At 41.6% G+C, this 20,600-nt stretch overlaps 1 protein-coding gene across 3 annotated transcripts in view; it reads left to right on the forward strand.

Annotated features, from left to right (window-relative positions):
- Positions 1–20,600, forward strand: part of bahcc1b (BAH domain and coiled-coil containing 1b) — a 107,343-nt gene that overhangs the window by 83,610 nt on the left and 3,133 nt on the right. For 2 of the 3 annotated variants that reach the window (XM_034194572.1, XM_034194571.1), the window contains exons 18-27: positions 2,513–2,725; positions 3,263–3,516; positions 7,586–7,736; positions 7,914–8,031; positions 9,357–9,432; positions 9,546–9,654; positions 9,740–9,856; positions 9,934–10,071; positions 14,064–15,499; positions 19,769–20,005. In XM_034194572.1, the coding sequence (XP_034050463.1) occupies positions 2,513–2,725; positions 3,263–3,516; positions 7,586–7,736; positions 7,914–8,031; positions 9,357–9,432; positions 9,546–9,654; positions 9,740–9,856; positions 9,934–10,071; positions 14,064–15,499; positions 19,769–20,005 (2,849 nt within the window). The remainder of the gene's footprint in view (positions 1–2,512; positions 2,726–3,262; positions 3,517–7,585; positions 7,737–7,913; positions 8,032–9,356; positions 9,433–9,545; positions 9,655–9,739; positions 9,857–9,933; positions 10,072–14,063; positions 15,500–19,768; positions 20,006–20,600) is intronic. The other variant, XM_034194573.1, reaches the window with a different exon arrangement.

Here is a 20,600-nt window from a genome sequence, read left to right on the forward strand (position 1 = left end):
GGACACGATGGTGACACAGTGACGGCACCTTTGTGTGTGAGACGCAGGAAGAGTGGTGACTAGAACGCCGCCTCAGTGACAACTGTGTCAGAGACGTGTCGACACTTGACACGACCCGCTGAAGTCAAAGATGCACAGTCGCCGATGACATTCTGCACGTGTGTCATAGAATGAATGACAAATTAGCCCACAATCAGAAGAATAATTAATTAAACATATGCACTTTATGAACTAAATGAATCTTTAGGTTTTTAAAATGAATTAAGAATTAAGCCTTTGCTTCTTTTTTCCTTTACTTCACTACATCCCTGGTACGCAGAGTATTGGAATTTGTGTGTGTGTGTGTGTGTGGGGGTGGGGGGGGGGGGGGGCGGCGGCGGCTTGCACCGGCCCTCTGATGAATTTCATTTGAGATAAAATGGTTTGGAGTGATTTTAAACCATTGCAAGTGCTTTTAAAATGCTCCAAACATGTTTTAAACTGTTTTAAACCAACTACCTTTTTTAGTGGATTTAGGCATCTTTAAAGCAGTTGCTACATAACTTAATCTGTTTTAGTTTGTACAGTTTGAAAGTAATCCATGTTTATCAATTTTAAAGGAAGGAAAGAATCAAGATTTTTAAAGTGTTTGTAAAATGCTACTAACGTTTTAAATGGGTTAAAATCAGTATTTTTAGAGGGTTATGGGAACTTTAAAGTAGTTGTTAGATAATATCTGTGCTAATTCCTTATTTTATGTTAGTTCTCAAGTTTTTGTTTTGTCTGTTTAAAAATGTCTCTGGAACCTGGTGCTAACTGGTTCAAGGTTTCAACGTAAGACTTAAGTTTCACTTCCATCACTCATGCGTAAGTTTCAGATAAAGGGAGGGCTCCCCTTGTCTGTGGGGAGCCAGTAAGATTAGGATTGTGAGACTAAAACCCACCCACTGTACCGCCTATATTGTCTTGTATAAAAGCATTTTGTTGGCTATCTTCGAGGTCTTTCCGAAGATGGAGTCCGTGTGGGCTGTGTCTCTCTGGGGACCCGGGCCTGATTTTCAGCGTGACTTTCACTAAATTCAAATGGAGGAATATAACGATTTTGTTCTTTGTAAGGGACAGTATATTACAAAAAGAACCAGGAGGAATTACATAGTTTAATCTGACTTGAATTTAGGCAATGTAAAAATAATCTTTTTACAACTCTAAAACAGTTTTTTCTTGTTTAGAAAATTCTGCTAATATGTTTTAAACTGCTTTACAAAAAGCTGGTAATGTCTTCTTAGTAGATTTAGGGATCTTTAAAGCAGGTTTAACATGCTTAATGTCACATTAATTTGAATAATTTAAAAATGAAGTATCTTTAACCCTTTTAAAACGTTTTTTTATCAAGGAAAGACTTTTTTTTCTTTAAGTGCTACTAATGCTTTAAATTGTTTTAAATCAGATGTCTTTTTTTAGTAGAATTAGGCATCTTTAGAGCAGCATTAACATGGTCTAATCTCACTTTAATTTGTGTAGTTTGAAAATAAAATATTTTTACTGTTTCAAGCATAGACCAGTTTCATTTAAAAGAAATTATATTAGCATGTTTTAAATAGTTTTAAACAGGATGATGTCTTAATTGTTTTAAAGGTGTTCCACTTCAAGGATGAACTATCTTTGAAGTTCTTATACCACAACATACATTTTAAACTACTTTAAAGCAGATAATGTCTTATTTTGTAGTGATTTTAAACAACTCTAAAGCAACTTTAACATCTTAAATTTTGTTTTAGCCCATTTAAAAACATTGTTTGAAATATTTCAGAACTATCCAACAAATTTTTTAAAAGATCGTATAAAATTCTGCTAACATGTTTTAAACGGTTTAAACTAAATGATGACTTGTTAGCCAGCAACAAAGCAACTTTAGCAAGTACTTTAATACATCACCAATTCAATCACCAAGTATCTTCAAAGTATAAAGCACAATTTATGCAGATCCACCTTAGATTTGCTGTGGCGATCCCAAGTGCAAACAAGCGAGCAGCCAAAGGGACTTACTGTTTTCTTTTGTTACATTTACTCTTACAAATGTAGTTGGCCTGACCCATGGTATTTAAGTAACAGTAACGCAAATTCATCATGTTGACCCAACAAATTTACATTTAGGTCACTCAGCAAAATTATTTCTGGCTACATTAAGGCATTTTACTTGGGTGGAAATACTTTCCATAATTTTATTATGTTCAATGAGCAAGTTAAATGTTTAAGTTGTTGCATGTTGTGTTAAAACTACATGATTTGAATGTGTTCACCCATAACACTTGATATTATATTGTAGAAGCTACATGTTAGACTTCCCTTCATGTAACATAAAAACCAACAACACCCATGTTGTTTTTTTGAGTGTGAGTTCAGCTGAGCCATGGGGGGGGGGGCGCATTGTGGAACGTTTGCCATCAACGTGTCACAAGTCCACAGCTTTAGTTACCAATATTTGTGTTTGCATCGATTTCGGACTGATCGTATTGATGTTTTGTTTCTGCAGAGGATGAGGAGGAGGAGGACGTGGAGGAAGAGGAGGAGGAGGCGGAGGAAGAGGACGGCAGCTACGACAGTGAAGATGGAACCAGTGGCATCAGGATTTGCTCATCTTCTAAAGAAGCTCCTGCAAACCCTCCGGGGATTTTGTCATTTTCTTCACAGTCCTCTAAGCCTCAAGATAACCAGAAAGTCCGGACTAAGAGGCCGGGGCCTCCCGGTGAGACATTTATACGTGACAATAATAATCTGGTGTTGTTGGAACATTTTGGTGACTTCATTGTTTTTGTTTTTTCATGTACAGTAAGATGGAACGTTCTCCTGTAGGGCTTTAAAAATGGACATTTCTTGGGATTTTTCTCAGATGACAACAGAACAACAGGCAGCAGCGAAGCAGCCAATATGGCTGTGAACGTCTGATCTTTATTTCTGATTTGATTGGGTGCTTTCCTTTAATGTTTAATTAATCAAAACTACACATGGTTGCTATGGCTCCTGAGGGAAAATAATGATATTAGTAATGTCTGTGTGATGGCCGTGCAGGTATCCATTCTTCATCTTTTTCATCTCTAACAGTCCAATTCGCTGAGAAAATTGAATCAGCAAACTGTTTATCCTGTAAGGCCAGGAAACATTTTAGCTCGCTCACAATATTCAATATCAAATCTTTGACAATATTTAATCTCACACCAAGTTGTTGACATTTTATCGATTTATCAGCCAGCTTTAATTTCAACAATGCCCCGTTCACCCTTAGGCACAGGGAGCGTGTCCGGCACAGGGAGCGTGTCCTGCACAGATCACAGGAGAGCACCAAAGAGGCTGAGCCTTGCAAGCACACAAAGGACACGGCCCGACCACCAGGGGGCAAAAAGAGCTTCTCTGCCCAACTGGTCGGCCAGCTGCAGCTTGGGGGATACCCGGATGAACCACAGAGCACTAACAGAACCAAACAGAACCAGCAAGGAAATCTTAAGGAAGAGTTCATCAGGACAGGGAATTCTGGGAAAAGTAAGACATTTTTTATATCCTGTCACCATCTCTTTGTCTGCCTGTCTGGGCACATTCTTGCGAACACTACAGCCTATTAATTGATAAAGGTAGACACTTGATACTTACTCCAAAGGTGCACCCTGGGAATAATTGAACTGATTATATTTAAAACAGTTTGGTGCTTATATACAAATAAACACTGTTTATTCCATTTATTTGTATATTATTGAGGAGCAAGTAATTTCTACAGTATTGTGAACCCAATAACTATAAAAAAATACATGGTATACACTTGATATGTACTCCATAGGTACCCCCTGGGAATAATTGAGCTGATTATATTTTAAAACAGTTTGGTGCTTATGTACAAATAAACACTGTTTATTCCATTTATTTGTATATTATTGAGGAGCAAGTAATTTCTACAGTATTGTGAACCCAATAACTATAAAAAAAAATACATGGTATACACTTTATGTACTCCATAGGTACCCCCTGGGAATAATTGAGCTGATTATATTTTAAAACTGTTTGGTGCTTATATACAAATAAACACTGTTTATTCCATTTATTTGTATATTATTGAGGAGCAAGTGATTCCTATCATCAACCCAATAATTAAAAAATACACATTGATGCTTACTCCATAGGTACTGTACCCTCCATGGAATTGAGCTGACTGCATTTTAGGGTTATTAGGTGCATTTACGTATAAATTCATGAAGATGAAATAATGTGTTGTGAAGATAATCTAATAAAAAGAACACACTGGACACTTGATGCTCACACTGTAGGTAACCCCTGCGAATTGACAAGCTGATTCCTTTATTTCAGGCCATTTTGTGCATTGAGTTGCTTGTTAATGATGAGTTAGTTTTATTTGAATGGCACTGCTCAGGAATGCTTTAAAAGCAACATTCTATATTCATAATGTGGGTATACTATGGTGACACTGACGCAATGACATATGCAATTATACTAATTTACATTCATCATTCAAACAGCTGTAACTAAAGAATGCTTCAGAACTGAAGTGATATTTCAGTGCAGACATGTTGTAGTTAACTTAAGTTGGGTTGTGATTGTGCAGAAAACAGACCGCTGGTCTCATACTGAAGTAAAATACTCAGTGAAAACAGAAAATTACTGCATTTCACTCTTATTTTTATGTTCGACCAAATTTGTCTTGTCTTTAAACTACCACACGTGTTTAGCAGCTTGATGTTTGTTGATTATCAGTTTTTGCATCATGACAAAGACACTTAATAAAATTATTTTCTTAATATGTTCTTTTATGTTTTAAATTATGATTTTTTTTTTTAATGTTGCTTCTTTTGAATGGATCAGAGGAGTTAAATGAAAAAAGACAGTATTTGGAGTTATATCATGAACAGGACTCTGAAAAGCAAAAGTTCAGCCAAGGTTCAACATCTGTGCTTCAAAGACTTTTTCATTGCCCTGATCATTGACATGTGAGAGCAAAGAAAGGGCAACAGAGGGAAAAAAAAAATGAGAGAAAAAAAGAGACAAAAACATGATGGGCAATTTTAAAGGTGTGACAGAAAAGTTACATAATGAACACCACAATAAATGACTGCTGTCAGAATGCTTTCATGTGATGATCCCAAACGACTCAGGAGTTTCAGTTCCGACAGTGTTTGTCTGGGAATGTGCGTAAAACGGGAAGGACGACTCGCACTAGGTCACAAACTTTGGTCTGAATGAATACAAGGAATGAGAAAGAAAATACAAAGAATCCCTCCCTGAGCCACACCCTGTCAGAAATATTAAAGTCCAGATGACGTACAGAACAATTTGCTTGCAAAGATACTCAGGGTCATCGGTTAATCAGTCATCTTCTATGTGCAGTTTATTGTTGATGTGTACACTGAAAAAGAACCAACTTAAATTGTTGATGAAATGAATTAAGTTGTTTGAACTTCAGTTTGTAAGTTAGAGTTGATCTAACTTACTAATTTAAGTTCAAACAACTTAATTTATGTAAATGTTACAATTGAAACAATTCACTTAAGTTGGTTCAACTATTCTCTTTTTTCAGTGTGCTTGCTGTCGTGCTGGCATGCCACTGACCCTGGTTTGTGGATTAAATGTAACAAGATTATGTAATCAAGATAGAAAAATACCATTACAGAAGGAAAATTGTAATTTGATTTCAACTGCATGCTGTGAAAAGGGGGATTATTTGTGGATTCCATAATTTCTTGCACAAGAGTGAAAAGGACAGAAAGTTATTGCCAGAGGTGTACTACTTCCAGTTTGTGAATATCTCCTATCACCGATCTGCAATCTGGAGAATGTGAACGTTCCCTTCTCTGATGCCACTTTAGCATTTGTCATAGCTAGACAATTTACTAATTTTATCTTTAGTAAGTGCGGTTTGTGTCACTGCAACTCTGATAAAGGTATTCGATATTAGATCATGGAAAAGCATCAAACCATTATTAGATATCGGCTTGTAAAATTTAAAAAAATCCAGGGTGAATTTCTTGCTTTCAGACTAAATATTTTCTGAATGCCAGATTAGCTCCCTCTGATGAAGCTCATTTAATTTTTGTCTTAGCTAGATCATTTACTAATTTTATCTTTAGTAAATTACGTTTGTGTCAGTACAATGCTGATAAAACGATTTTGATGTTAGATAATGGAAAAACATCAAACCATTATTAGATATCGGCTTGTAAAATTTTAAAAATCCAGGGTGAATTTCTTCCTTTTAGACTAAATATTTTCTGAATGCCACATTACCTCACAAACTATGCAAAGGCACAACTGTGTGATTGGTTAAAATGAACTTATTGATCAAACACAGCAGTAATATACTCATTAAATACATGGAATTCCATAGATAATTGATCACATTGAGAATTTGATTGAATGTCACATCATCTATTAAAAAATAAATAAATAAAACACTGAGAAGTAAGTAACACAATATAAATACGGCACAATCGGCTAAAGTGAGAGCAGACTAAAAGGTTTGCTCTTATTTTATTTTTAATGCAGGAAGGAAACACCAACAGTGAATTTTAAACCTTTGCTTTCTTCACAAAATTTTTCTTACATTAATTATGTTTGATGTGTTACAGAATGCACCTAATTAAACGTCACATTTTGTCTTTATTTTGTAAAGTGCTTCACTATTTACAACACTGGAGTCAAGTTACACATTATAGCAGTATTTAGTAACTTTACATACATTTAAAAAGTAACCCTCCTAACCGTACACTGTGCTATCACACAGCCATTGGTGAGCCACTTGCAGTTTTTTTTTTTTATGAAAAATACCCAGAGGTTACTTTCGATTTTGAGTCATTGTGTAGGAATTACGAAAACGAACTGCAATCCAAATACAGAAGCATAAAGATAATCACTGACTATAATATGACACACACACACACACCCTTGCATGCTTACACGCACACACCACTAAAAAGGAAATAGTCATCCATGCCCTCTGGTGACGAAACTTGTGTCACTAAAATATACTGTCTCCTGATGTGGAAAACTGCCTTCCATTCAATATTATGAGTTTTGGGGATGTTTTTCATGCGAAGCCTAACTACATGCACAAACCTGTTGGGTGAGCTGGTTTTCTGTCATCTGTCATCTTTGGATAGACTAGCTGAAACTAGTCTGCAGATGGGAAGCATCTGGCGTGTATGTGCTTATGTTTGCCTAAAGGTGAACATGTAGCCTGACTGCAACGCAGATGCTTTCAAGCTTGCATGTTAACAGGAGTATGGAAGTGTCCTTGAGCAAAATGCCACATTCATAGCAATTGGAGCAGTGCTTTTAGCACCGACCGTGACCCCTGAACTCTGTGTGAACAGTGAAAACTAGGGAGGGGGGAAAAAAAAATCCTGCAGGGTTCACTCAAGTATCGCATTACAACGGGCCTTGCTGCCTGCAGCTGCTTTTCACCGACAGACTCCTCTCACGTCAGTCAAAGCCGACCGGAATCGACTCCGTTCAGTTACCTGGAGATTTCTAATGATTTCTGCCGCATAGTGTCGCGGGGTGTATTCTCCTTTCTGCTCACTGATGCCGCATCCTGATTCCTGTACAGGCCAAAGGCCACGCGGTGAGCCGGCTGCTGCAGAGCTTCACTGCAGACGACGGGTTTCGCTTGGATGAGGAGAGCAGCTTCTCGGAAGGAGAAGGCAAGAAAGATGAGAAGTTGATCCTCCTTCCACCCAACATGCCTTGCAGAATACCCGGTAGGTATAAACAGTGGCCTTCCTTTTATGAGCATAGATGTACAGGTTTTAAGGTTTCGATGCTTCTGCACACGCGACACTTCCACCTCTAGCTGTCTCACCTGACACGGAAAAGATTTAGCACAGTTAGAAGTATGCAGTGCTCTTTATGTCATCTCGCTTCCATCCTCTCTCCAGCCCTGCCCAACTGTGTGCTGAGTAAAGAGATGTTGGTGGACGGCCTAAAAATCCTGATCTCAAAGGAGGATGAGCTTCTGTACGCTGCCTGTGTGCAGACCCTGGACCTGCCTGATATGTAAGACCCTGCATCATCACACACACACATACACACACACCACAGATACAAAAACTACATACTTAAGTAGCTCTTACAACTTTAGGAATCTGGCACATCTCGGTGCACCTCAGCCGATTCCCCCAAGTTGTCGACTGTTTTGACTGCAGAGTTGTCCTGAGCAGGCACACCACTTGGCAAAAGTCGTGAAAAATCATTTTTTCCAGACCTCAGTCAGACTTCCAGGCTCTCCAAGCCACTCCCACCCGTCAGCCCATTCTCAAAACAGCTCAGGACAACTCTCGGCAGACCTAGTTTCGCAGACTGAACGGCCCCCCCAAAAAAAATCAGTCCGCCCTGCCTTCACAGCGCATGCGTCATTAACCGCGGTTCACAGTCTATCACCTTGTTTCTGCTTCAAACTGCACTCCAGTCATCATCTATCTCAGCGACAGATATCTGAGGCTTTTGTGTAACAATCATGTCCACATGGAGGAAGCGATTAGAGCTCCACGGCTACACGAGCTGCTAGATGATGCGTTCGCTGCCCGTCGGTCACTTCAATGCATCGCCCAGTAACGCATCGTTTCTGCTTAAAACTGACTTTAGAATGATTTAAGAGGTTTTACCTTGTGATCTGATGGTTAATAATCACATTAATACATTTGAGAGACTCCATCTCACAGGAGCTGCTGTGGTCACAAATAACACGTGCAGTGGAGGCAGGGCGGACCGTTCGGTCTGCGACACTGGCACAACATGGTGTAGTTCAGGATAGATCTTTTTCTCTTCAGCACCAAAATTGAATGCCAAGTTGTGCTGATCCTGCACCATGCTGCTCCCAGCAGTACTTGGAGCTTTAGTCGCTCCCGGCAAGGCAGCCGTGAATCCAGCCAAGTTCCTGAAAATTCTGAACATGTGTAAAACATGTATAAATTTTTACCAACCCTTTCCGGCCTTGCCAAGAAGCAACTTTGTTGCCCTTTTTTTATTGGTCTGCCTGGATGGTTGCCTTCTAAAACCCAAAGCAGTTCTGTAGTGTGGTGGGTGCAGGGACCTGCTTCACAAGTGCATGGTCCCAGACCTCTCTTGTTTGACTTTTGTTGGTTCTCTTGCAAGAATACCCCAGTCAAGCACTAAATCCTACCACCTTTTAATTTTTTTAAAGCTGTTGTTAACATTTTGGCCTGTAGCTCCGATAATATGCCTCCACCTGAACTGAGACATGGTTGGGTGCCAGTTTGGTTCATTGTTTTTGTAGGTGTTGTATTATTCAACCTCTTGTGATGTTTAGAATCAGGGAGAAAGTTTAAGCGGCTAAATTCTGGATTTGTTCTATCTCTTAGATTCAGCGTTGTCATTGAAGGGGAAAGAGGAAATCGACCCAGGATCTACTCACTGGAGCAACTGTTGCAGGAAGCGGTGAGCTGCAGTCGCCATGCTACATTGCAGTTGCTACACGCTGTCAGTAATCTGGTATTAGCTTAAATTCTATGTACATTAACTGCACAGCGCATTGTGTGTTGTGTTGCTAGGTGCTAGATGTGCGGCCGCAAACTGAGGCCATCCTGACAGCAGGAACGCGAGTTTGTGCCTACTGGAGCGAGCGATCCCGTTGTCTTTACCCTGGATATGTCCACCGAGGTGCGCGCGATGCACCTACAGCACCACTTTGTGCATGTACTTATATAAAATAATTATATCGGCCTTTCTCATGTGTGTTCTTCAGGAGGTCCAGGGGAGGAGGAGAAAGAGGGCAGCGTGATGGTTGAGTTTGATGATGGAGACAGAGGAAGGATTTCCCTCGCAAATGTCAGACTTCTGCCTCCAGGATATCAAATCCGCTGTGAGTACGAGTTTATGAAGGTGGATAGAGATGGACCGGTGATAAACCAGCAATTAAAAAAAACTTTCATCTTTCAGGTGCAGAACCTTCTCCAGCACTTCTGATCTCACCTGGTCGCCGTGGTCGAAGAAGCTCCACCCAGGAGAAGAAAGACACACCCACAGAGAAAGCAACCAATGAGGAGCCAGTAGAGAGACCACAAGAGAAAAGACCAGGTAATGGAAAAAATAAAAAAAAATTAAAAAGCTTGAGCCAAGTTAGAGATCTTTTGCCATCGCACCCAATGAAGTTACAGCCACAGCCCCGATTATAAATGTAAATTTTCTGTGTACCATTTGGGTTGTTCTGAGCTAGGCTAAACACTATACAGGTAACATCAAAAGTTATGAACACTTACAAGCAAAATCAATTATGCACTCACAAAGAGCTTTATTAGTCATTCAGCAAGCCAGCTACATGCTAACTAGCAAGCATCTCGCTAGTTTGCTAAACTAGTCTGTTAGCCTAACTGAACATGGATAGGCCAGAATAAAAAAGTAAATTACATGATAGGGATGTATTTTTGCTATTAAAAATTACACTTTATACTTCAACACATTTGGTTACGTGAGCTGTCTGTATTTTGGAAGTGTTTAGCTCTGTAGACAAATACAACCCAGTAGTATCAAGAAGGCTTCCAACTGGGCATCACTGCAAGTTCACATCAGTAGATTCACTAAAAGGTAATTAAACATAAAATATTACTGCATGTTATTTAGCACTTTGCTTCCTGAAAATGAATTAATACAAAAATGCAGGTCATGGCAGATTTCACTGAAACAAAATTTTTGGCCAAAAATGAAAACAAAACACCTCCCCCACCCCCCTTCCCCCAAAAAGTCAAGAGTGACTAGGTCCATTAACTTTCAAATTTTTAACCAACCCAAAATCAATTATGTACTAAAAAAAAAGCTCCGTTACTCATTTAGCAGGCCAGCTACATACTAACTAGCAAGCATCTAGCAAGCTTGTTGAACTAGTCTATTTACTGAAGATTGATAGGACGCTGGGTAATTCAGCGTTGCCAGAATAAAAAGTAAATTACATGATAGGGATGCATTTTTGCTATTAAAAATTACACTTTATACTTTTACAAATTTGATTATGTGAGCTGCCTGCATTTATGAAGCGCTGTAGACAAATACAACGCAGTAGTATCAAGAAGGCTCAGTGTTGCCAGATATGAAATATGTAACTATCGTACCAAAACCTCAAAATTATCGTATTTTGGGAGAAATTATCGTACACAAACAAAACGCATACAATGTAGCTATTTCAGCGTTTTTTTAAATTTCCAAAGAATTTTACGAGGGCTGTCAATAAAGTAACGGTCCTTTTTATTTTTTTCAAAAACTATATGGATTTCATTCATATGTTTTTACGTCAGACATGCTTGAACCCTCGTGCGCATGCGTGAGTTTTTCCACGCCTGTCGGTGACGTCATTCGCCTGTGAGCACTCCTTGTGGGAGGAGTCGTCCAGCCCCTCGTCGGAATTCCTTTGTCTGAGAAGTTGCTGAGAGACTGGCGCGTTGTTTGATCAAACTGTGCGGCGGCACAGGAAAAACACCTCCGTGTTGATAACCATTTGTAAAATCCAGGCGGCTTTTGATGGCTTTCAGTGGAGTGAGTATATGAGAAATTGTTTAACAGGCAGGACATGTTCCAACTTGTCCTTAAGGCTTTCAACAGAGGTGTTTTTCCTGTGGCGGAGCGTCGCGGCGGCTGCGTCCCGACGCGCGGACCCGTCCGCACGTCTTTCATTAAAAAAATCTCCTTTAACAGTGGAATATCCGGATAAAATGCTAAAACCGACTTCTTCTGAAACTTTTCTGTTCTCTCACGACGTCCTGGATCAATAGAGCCTGAAATGTGGAGGTTTTCAGCTTGAACAGGCTGACGACGGCGGCTGAGAGCACTGAGCGACGTCTCGCACCGTGGGAAGTCCTTAAAGCGACAGAATCACCTCAAAATCTCTCATCAGCCGTTAAAATTTTCACTGAAGACCAGCTTAATTTTTCGAACCATGTCCACTTCGATGTGTCTCACAGGTTTAGAAAAAATTTTGATCAAACAACGCGCCAGTCTCTCAGCAACTTCTCAGACAAAGGAATTCCGACGAGGGGCTGGACGACTCCTCCCACAAGGAGTGTTCACAGGCGAATGACGTCACCGACAGGCGTGGAAAAACTCACGCATGCGCACGAGGGTTCAAGCATGTCTGACGTAAAAACATATGAATGAAATCCATATAGTTTTTGAAAAAAATAAAAAGGACTGTTACTTTATTGACAGCCCTCGTATGTCACATTCTTAAACAGTAATTCACAATATCCCTATAGTACTGGGGAAACTATGGCACAAAAAGAACGCAAATGCACAAGCAAATGCACTACCAGACTAGAAAGATTTTTTTTTTTCTGTGAAGGGACACAAACGTGTTTATTACCAGACTAGAAAGAGTCGAATTAAACCTTGAGGTCGCTGTCGTTATCCGATGCCATGGCCAGTTGTGCAGATCTTGAACACAGAAAAAATGTTGACACCTCCATAAGGAATTTGAACTTTTTTTTATTTTTCTTGTATATCTCTTTGCTCTTGTGTTTTGTTCGTTTTTTATTGCATTTGTTGAAATAAAGTTTCGAAAAAAAAAAGATGTTGTTGGTTGGGGAATCTTCCTGTCACGGCAGAGATTGGATGGGAACTCGTTACTTTGTATGGAGAGGGGGCGGGCTTTCAAATGAGTTTGTCTCGGCCGGCCAAAGCCAGCAGCAGCCCTGTGTGTGGTGTGTCTTTGATGCCGCCTGAGTGCAACACCTGCAAAATGATTCTTGGGTGTCAGAGAGAGATGCGTGTTTGGGCAACCAACTGAAATTATTGTACATTTTGGATTTTTTCCCATTATTGATCGTACAGAGGGCAAAACTATCGTACAAATACGATAATTTTCGTACATCTGGCAACACTGAGAAGGCTTCCAACTGGGCATCACTGCAAATGCAAAAGATAATTCAACATAAAATATTATTGCATGCTATTATTGAATCAGTACAAAAATGCAGGTCATGGAAGATTTCACTGAAACCAAACTTTCTGCCAAAACAAACAAAACAAAAAAGTCAGGTGTGACCAGGTCCGTTAACTGGCAAATTTTTAACCAACCCAAAATCAATTATATACTCACAAAAGAGCTTGATTAGCCATTTAGCAGGCCAGGTACATGCTAACTAGCAAGCTTGTTGAACTAGTCTCTTAACTCAACATGGATAGGAAGCTGGTTAATTCAGCGTTGCCAGAATAAAAAGTAAATTACATGATAGGGATGCATTTTTGCTATTAAAAATTACACTTTATACTGTTACAAATTTGGCTATGTGAGCTGCCTACATTTTTTAAGTGTTTAGCTCTGTAGACAAATACAACGCAGTGGTATCAAGAAGGCTTCCAACTGGGCATCACTGCAAATGCAAAAAGTAATTCAACATAAAATATTATTGCATGTTATTAGTGAATCAATATAAAAATGCAGGTCATGGAAGATTTCACTGAAACCAAACTTTCTGCCAAAACAAACAAACAAACAAAAAAGTCAAGTGTTACCATTACCTTTCAAATTTTTAACCAACCCATTTTTAGCTTCTAAAGTTCAACTGAAAAGTGTCAGGATGATGTCTTCTTTATGTCATAAGCTTTGTATTTGAGAAGGCATCCTGAGGAATCGCTTCAAAGGCCGCACATGCATTGTTTGAGAATTACTGGTTTAGCGTGTAGACGCACATAAAAATAAGTGCAGAGGCCTTCGGGCTACGCTAGCATCACTAAAACAAAGCCTAATCCGCACTATCTCATATTTCTATGAGATGCCTCTGAGCGTCTTGCAGAGGACTGTTTGCACCCTGTTAATTCCTGTCTTTGTGATATAACCACCACTTTCTGATTAATGTGCTTTTCGTGATGACGTAAGGTCCATAAAATCCAACCACTATCTCTGACAATAACACAGGTTTACCAGGTTTGTTCACGCTTGAGTAATGGATATGTCGAAACTTACTTGGTGAGGTGAAGATGAGAAAGACTAAGACGTGTTGTTTCGCCACATCCCCATATTTAATCTTTTGCTCATCAAACCTCAGTTTAAATTGTTTCTCTGTTGCCTGAACTGTTTTCAGTTGGAAGACCGAAGAAAATCCACTCAGTGCCTAAGAATGCCAGCACATCGACGTCAGAATCAGACACCTTAATCAAAAGCAGCACTTCCTTGATGAGCTGGCCTGCACCCAGGAAGAGACCTCCGGTTGACTTCTTCCTTTTCAATGGGACATCACGTAAAACTCAAAAGAGGATTCGAGAACGAGATTTGGGGTTGTTCCATCGGCCCGCTTCCCAGTCTGTTACTTCTCCTACTCCCCTTAAAGGGGTTTTTGGCTCCTTGTTTGAAGTTGATTCCTTCAGCAGCATCGCAAATTCCTATGGCAGCTTCAGAAGCGTTGGAAACTCTGTAACGGGACGACCACTAAATACAGTAACTCCAGTCGTAGCCCGTGACTCCTCATCTTCTACTTGTTCCTCAGCTCTCACTGTGGCCATGGCAACCGCGAGCAGGAAGCCAATGAGCGAACGTGACAGGAAACAGTACCTGGTGAAGCTTGACCATGAAGGAGTGATGTCTCCAAAAACAAAGAATGGTAAGGCCCTGCTTCGACTTGGGGCTAGCGGAGGAAGAGGAGGAAGAAGCCTCGCTTCACCTGGTGCTCCGCTGCGATACATCGTCCCCACCCTGCTGATGAAGGATGGCAAGAAGGGAGGAGAAAGAGAGAGCACCAGGGCGCGGACGGATGTTCTTGTTAAGAGCACTCCACCTCTGAGAAAGGACCTACTGGCATCTGGCCTTGGAGGACAAGGTGGAGATTACAGTTTGGATTACCCAAGCGACTGTCCGAGCTCGTACTCTGAGCTGGATGATGACGATGAGGACGATGGTCAAAATGCAGAGGCGCGAAGAAGAACTACACCAGCGGCATCCCACCGTGGAGAACGTTTTCTTTCTCGTCCCTCTGTCTGCTTCTCCTCATCCTCCTCTTCTTCTTCATCTTCCGGCTCCCTGTCCTCCTCATCCCTTTGCTCCTCAGACAATGACTCCTCCTACTCTTCCGATGAAGAGTCATCCTCTATGCTGCTGCGCCGTGCACTCCTCCAGCAGGACAAGCACAAACAGAGACAGAACATGAATTCTGACCTCCTGAACTCTGACACTACTGCCTCCAAACCCTCTTCATCTTCTACAGCTTCAGCTCACAGCTACGTGGCCAAGGCCAGCATGGCCGTCTCGGGGTCAAAAGTGAGGGATGAGAGGACAGAAGATAGGAAGGAGTACATGTCAAAAGGGAGCATGGTGGCAAACAGTACCACAGCGAAGCTGCACCTAAAGAGAAAAGGAGTTCCCAGTAGCCATCATCAGAGCCAGATCAGTTCTGCAGGCCAGCAGCTGAAGTCTGTGTCCAAGGACCTGTCAACAGCAAAGAGACAGAGGATGTCTTCCCCGGAGTCTCTGCCGAACATGCTGCCGGGACGCCAGCTGTGGAAGTGGTCCGGCAACCCCACACAGGTAAGACTGAAGATGCATCTTCCTGATTCATGTTTTGTTGTTTTTATCTGTTTTCATTAATTGTCTTCGGTTTGGTCCATAGGTATTTGGACGGCAACGTAAGTTTTGTAATGTTGAAATACGGCTCCATCCACAGATGGGAGTGGGTGTCTTCTACTGCAGGCCTCCCGTCCTGTGCACCAGCATGGACTCCCAACATTTCTTGTATATTTGTCTTGTTAATTGTGTCGGTAGCATGGCCCAAGCAGAGGGTCGCCCTTTTGAGTCTGGTCTGCTTGAGGTTTCATCCTCAAATCATCAGAGAGAGTTTTTCCTTACCACTGTCATCTGTGTGTTTGCTCTAGGGGTTGGTAAGATCAGACCTGACTTGTGTGAAGCACCTTGAGGCAACTTTGTTGTGATTTGGCACTATATATGACATAAATTGAAAATAAATTGAATTGAATTGAAATGAAACAAAGGTGTGCTTCTACTGTTCAAGGGGTTTAATTAAAAATGTCATATTAGGCCTCGTGTTCATATAGCGTTTTTTTCCCTACTTATTGTTCTTTTTTTTTTCTGGGTGCCAGCGTGTTTCAGAACACAGCTTTTTTTGTGCAGCCCCTGTGGGTGGTTTTAAGTTGAAAATACCTGAACTTTTCAGAAAGACACTGTGCTGAAACGTGTGCGGCTGACCCATGCGGCGTGTGCGGCTGACCCATGCGGCATGGGGCTGTCAGGGTTGGAGGAGGTGTGACGCAGAAGGTGGACAGATGCATAATTATGTAAAACTCACAGACAATGGCTTTATTTCAAAATCAGGCTGGGGTTCAGTACACAATATGACAATCAGAGGCGGCGGTACAGGCAGGTGTCAGGCAGAGGGGTTATCAAAAACATAGTTCAATACACAAGTAGACTAAGTTCATGGGCTGAGACAAGAGCAAGGTCAAAAACAAAACACAGTCACAAAACACAGCAAGGCAAAACACAGCAAAGACAAAATGCTGGAACGTGGACTTGAGAATCTCAATAAACTGGTGAAGACATGAAGAACACGAAGGACTTAAATAACACAGGTGGTGATGGAAAAACCAGACACAGGTGTGAGTGAACCATGAGGAAGTGGTGTGGACAGATGAAACAAAGGTGAGAGACAAGAGAGTGCAGTGACAAATGGGGCGTGACTAAGACAAACCTAATGCTGCGTTTACACATAACGACGACAAGTCACGAATGCCACGAAGTACACATTCTTGGGCGCTGATCACGAATGTGATGATTTGGGGCAGAGGCGTCAGGTGTCCTCAGGAACTGCTGCAAACTGTTACCACACATTACGATTAATGGCACATGTTGCCGGAGAATTATCAGGAACCATTACGCACAGTCGCGCGCTATTGCGTGTAACAGCGCATCATTAAATTCTGTCACGTTGTGAACGAGGTGAATTGTCTCCACACACACCCATATTCATCCAACCGAATTCAGATCGCTCCAGTTTTTCAGAAGAACTTTGTGACTGCATGCGTAGTTGGGCTCTGTGCCATGGAGTGGTGCAGAGAGGAGGAGGAGGACAGAGCCAGATGTGTGGCTTCATGTGGCTCTTGTCTGGCGCATTTTCCCAAACATCAGGCACATGCAGCAGGTGGAACACCTGCAGGAGCGCGCTGAAGAGCACTGAAATTAGACTTTTAGCCGACTTGGTGTCAGCAATCAAACTGAATGTTGTGCAGTGCAGGGTTTAATTGTGCGCACGCTTCTTCCTCCGCCGGACTGGAGGAGGTGCAGAGATGTCTGGCTGCACGTGAGGCTCCTCTGGTTGCTCAGACTCGTTCTCCCGCTCATCGGTTTCAACAGCAGGTGGAACACCTGCAGGAGCGTCCTGAGGAGCTTCAGCAGGAACTGTGGACCGACATTTGGAGCCGAGTTTAATTGTGCGCACGTGACAGAAAACTGATTCGTCATGGCGCGCAGTGAAATGTGACGCCGCATTACAAGTTGTGTCAAAACTTGACAGTTTCTGTGTCACTTCGTAATAACGCGTGACAGTTTGGGCTCCAGGAACCACTACGAACGTTGTCACGTTCTATTAAGGGTCAATACGCATCAAGACGGATCAATACGTTCAGTTGTGACCTCCACGACCTGAGACGAAATGAGGGTGGTGTGTGACATTCGTGGAAGATTTTTTGACAGGCAAAAACATGCTCCACAAATATCAAGAATATCACGCACCAACACGCACTATTAAGAAACATATTCAGATGCGTTAAGTCACATTAGGAATGTGTCACGAATGACAGAAAAATGACATTCATAACGCGTCTTGCTTATGTGTAAATGCACCTTAAAACCTACAGTGCACAAAATAACATACCAAAACGCGACGCAATGCAAATGCAAAGTCAAGCGTAAGGAAATTTCACAACGCTGTCAGTACATCAGATCATCTTATGGATGTGTACAGTTTGCATGAACAGTTTGATTTGACTGTGGCGTTTCGGGATCATTACATGTTCTGAAAATGTTAAGGCTACCCATGTATTAATGTACGTATTTTGCTTATTGGTCTGACCAGACTGTATGTGTCTGACGGGTTTAAAACAGTGAACATGGCGGCGGTAGAATGGAGTAATGGGGGGATCTGTTGCTATGCGGCGTTCTATTGAGCGTCGTGTCGGTGCTACATTCTGTTTGCCCACGTTTCGCGTCACTCCATGAAACAGATAGATGCTGTTGGGACTGGACCAAAACCTTGGTTGAAGTCTCCCATGTGCCTTCTGGCAAACCGTAAAGCATGTCACATCTTGTTTATAAGACAATCCTTCTCTCTTCCATGCCACCATGATGCCAAGTAATGTCAAGTGCTGGTGAAATGTGTTGTAGCATTCACTACTCCATGAGTCCTGCATGGCCAGGTACAGGGTGACGGGAGAGTATAGAGACTGAGCCTTGACCTGTTTTCTTAGATGAAAATCCTCTATTCCACTCCACCATGAGGTTATGACTGGTGATACAACAGGCTGCACTATTGATGCCTTTATGGTGTCATATCTCGCGCGTAATCACGTTCTCGCTGGGGAGGCTGAGATTTCGTTGTCAGTGTAAACAAGCATTTGTGGCAACTTGTTTGCAACATCGCATCATTATGGAGGTGAGTTCAACCAAAATATGTATTTAGGTGTTTAAGATAATCGTGAGTCTTTAATGTGAGTTTTATTTAAAAAAAAAAAGCTTCTTGTTGTTAGGGTTGCGTGTTATGAACCGATTCTTTTCGGGTATCCTTAAAAAAATGATTTGATCCATCAACATCAGTAGCCTTTTTGCTTAACGATTCCCTTATCGGTCCTTCAGAGTGGCCGTTGTATTTGGGGGTGTTTGTCAGGAAAATGATCATTTCTCTACATTGATTACAGACCCTGCAGCGGGTCTGTATCATCAAGCGTTTCTGCAGCGCGGCTTTGCTTTGAACCTTGAACCAATGAGGCAGTGCTTCGATCTTCAATCTGCTGCTTCGTTGATTCTTTTATTTCGCTTTATCTTAATTTTTTCCCCTCTAAAACCCTAAAGAACATATGTCTGTGAATAATATTTACCTTTTTTTTATGTTAAACCGACCTGTTGTAGTCTTCTGAAACAGTTGATAGATGTATTTTATAACTTAAAAACAGGACCGATGCTAACGCATTAGCATGTCTATGGCATTTTCAATGTTAAAGTTAGCATTAAGCTGAGCCATTATCAAGCCTTCCTCCTCAGCATGCAAAGGATTCTGGGATACTCTAAAACTGCCAATGCACAGATTCTCGAAGGACTAGGAACAAGCAGTGTTAGTGCAGTGTTTTCATCAATGCAAACTCTAAATGTGATTAGTTTGGGTCGCCTCTCATTTGTTAAATGTTGGGATTACAGGCAGCCTTACTTGATATAAACTCTGAAATATTAATTTACCATCTTAAGGTAATGGTACAAACCGGTTGAAGGAACTTCAGCCACTCTCACCTTCAGCGGTGTCATTTTCCATTTTGCTTGCTTTGTAAACACTACTACAGCCCTCAGCTGACGTGCGCTTTGGACAATTGACCTACAGGAGACAACATATCAAAAGTGCACAAATAGTGCCAAAGTTAAAACTATGATCGTGACCTTGGTAAACATAAAAAAATCCATTTGCATGATGTGTTTTGAAAGGTTGAATAAAGAAAGTCACAGTTTACTGTTGAAGTGAGGCTGGTGAAAGGAACGTCCCCCCCCCCCCCCCCCCCCAAATATTTTATTCTTTCACAGAGGAGAGGTTTGAAGGGTAAAGCCCGCAAGCTTTTCTACAAGGCCATCGTGCGGGGCAAGGAGACTGTGCGTGTCGGGGACTGTGCTGTCTTCCTGTCACCTGGAAGGCCCCAGCTGCCCTACGTGGGCAGAGTGGAGAGCCTCTGGGAGTCGTGGAGCTCAAGCATGGTGGTCAGGGTCAAGTGGTTCTACCACCCGGAGGAGACTCGCCTGGGGAAGCGACACTGCGATGGCAAGGTAAAGTCCAGCGAGTACAGGCAGAATTTCTTCAACAAGAATGGTCAAAGTTACAGTCTGTGACATTCCCATGTATTGCCACTAAATGCTACACTATTCCCTCACAAGACGATAAAACATACATTATAAAACAAATTCTAAGCAGCATGGAGTGGGTAAATCTGTATTATAGCATACAGTTTACTCAAAACCATATTTAAAACAAGCAGCTATATCCGCATTGGTTCAGTAGACGATCACATATCAGGATTTGAAGACCAACGGCATGAAGCAGCTCTTATGCTTGGCTGAGTTTTGTGCCAAGAACAACCCACCATCCTCACCCTCCATCACAGAGCCCTTGGGATTGGTCAGTTACACTTGTGCTAGTTTTTTGGGGGGGAGCTTAGCACCTCAGTCACCTTCCTCACAGACAGAACTGTCCCAAAATATCAAGAGAGGAATTGTACACCAGGTTCACCCTGAGTTCCATCGAGTTGCACTCGGCTCGCCACAGGCTGTCCTGAGCCAAGCGCAGGTAGTGCAGATGTGCTAGGAGTCCACAAGCTCTAGCAAAGAAAAAAAAAAGACTTTTCCCGACTTTTGCAGAGCGGTG

This window comes from Thalassophryne amazonica, chromosome 18 (assembly GCF_902500255.1).
Source record: "Thalassophryne amazonica chromosome 18, fThaAma1.1, whole genome shotgun sequence".
NCBI classification, from domain to species: domain Eukaryota; kingdom Metazoa; phylum Chordata; class Actinopteri; order Batrachoidiformes; family Batrachoididae; genus Thalassophryne; species Thalassophryne amazonica.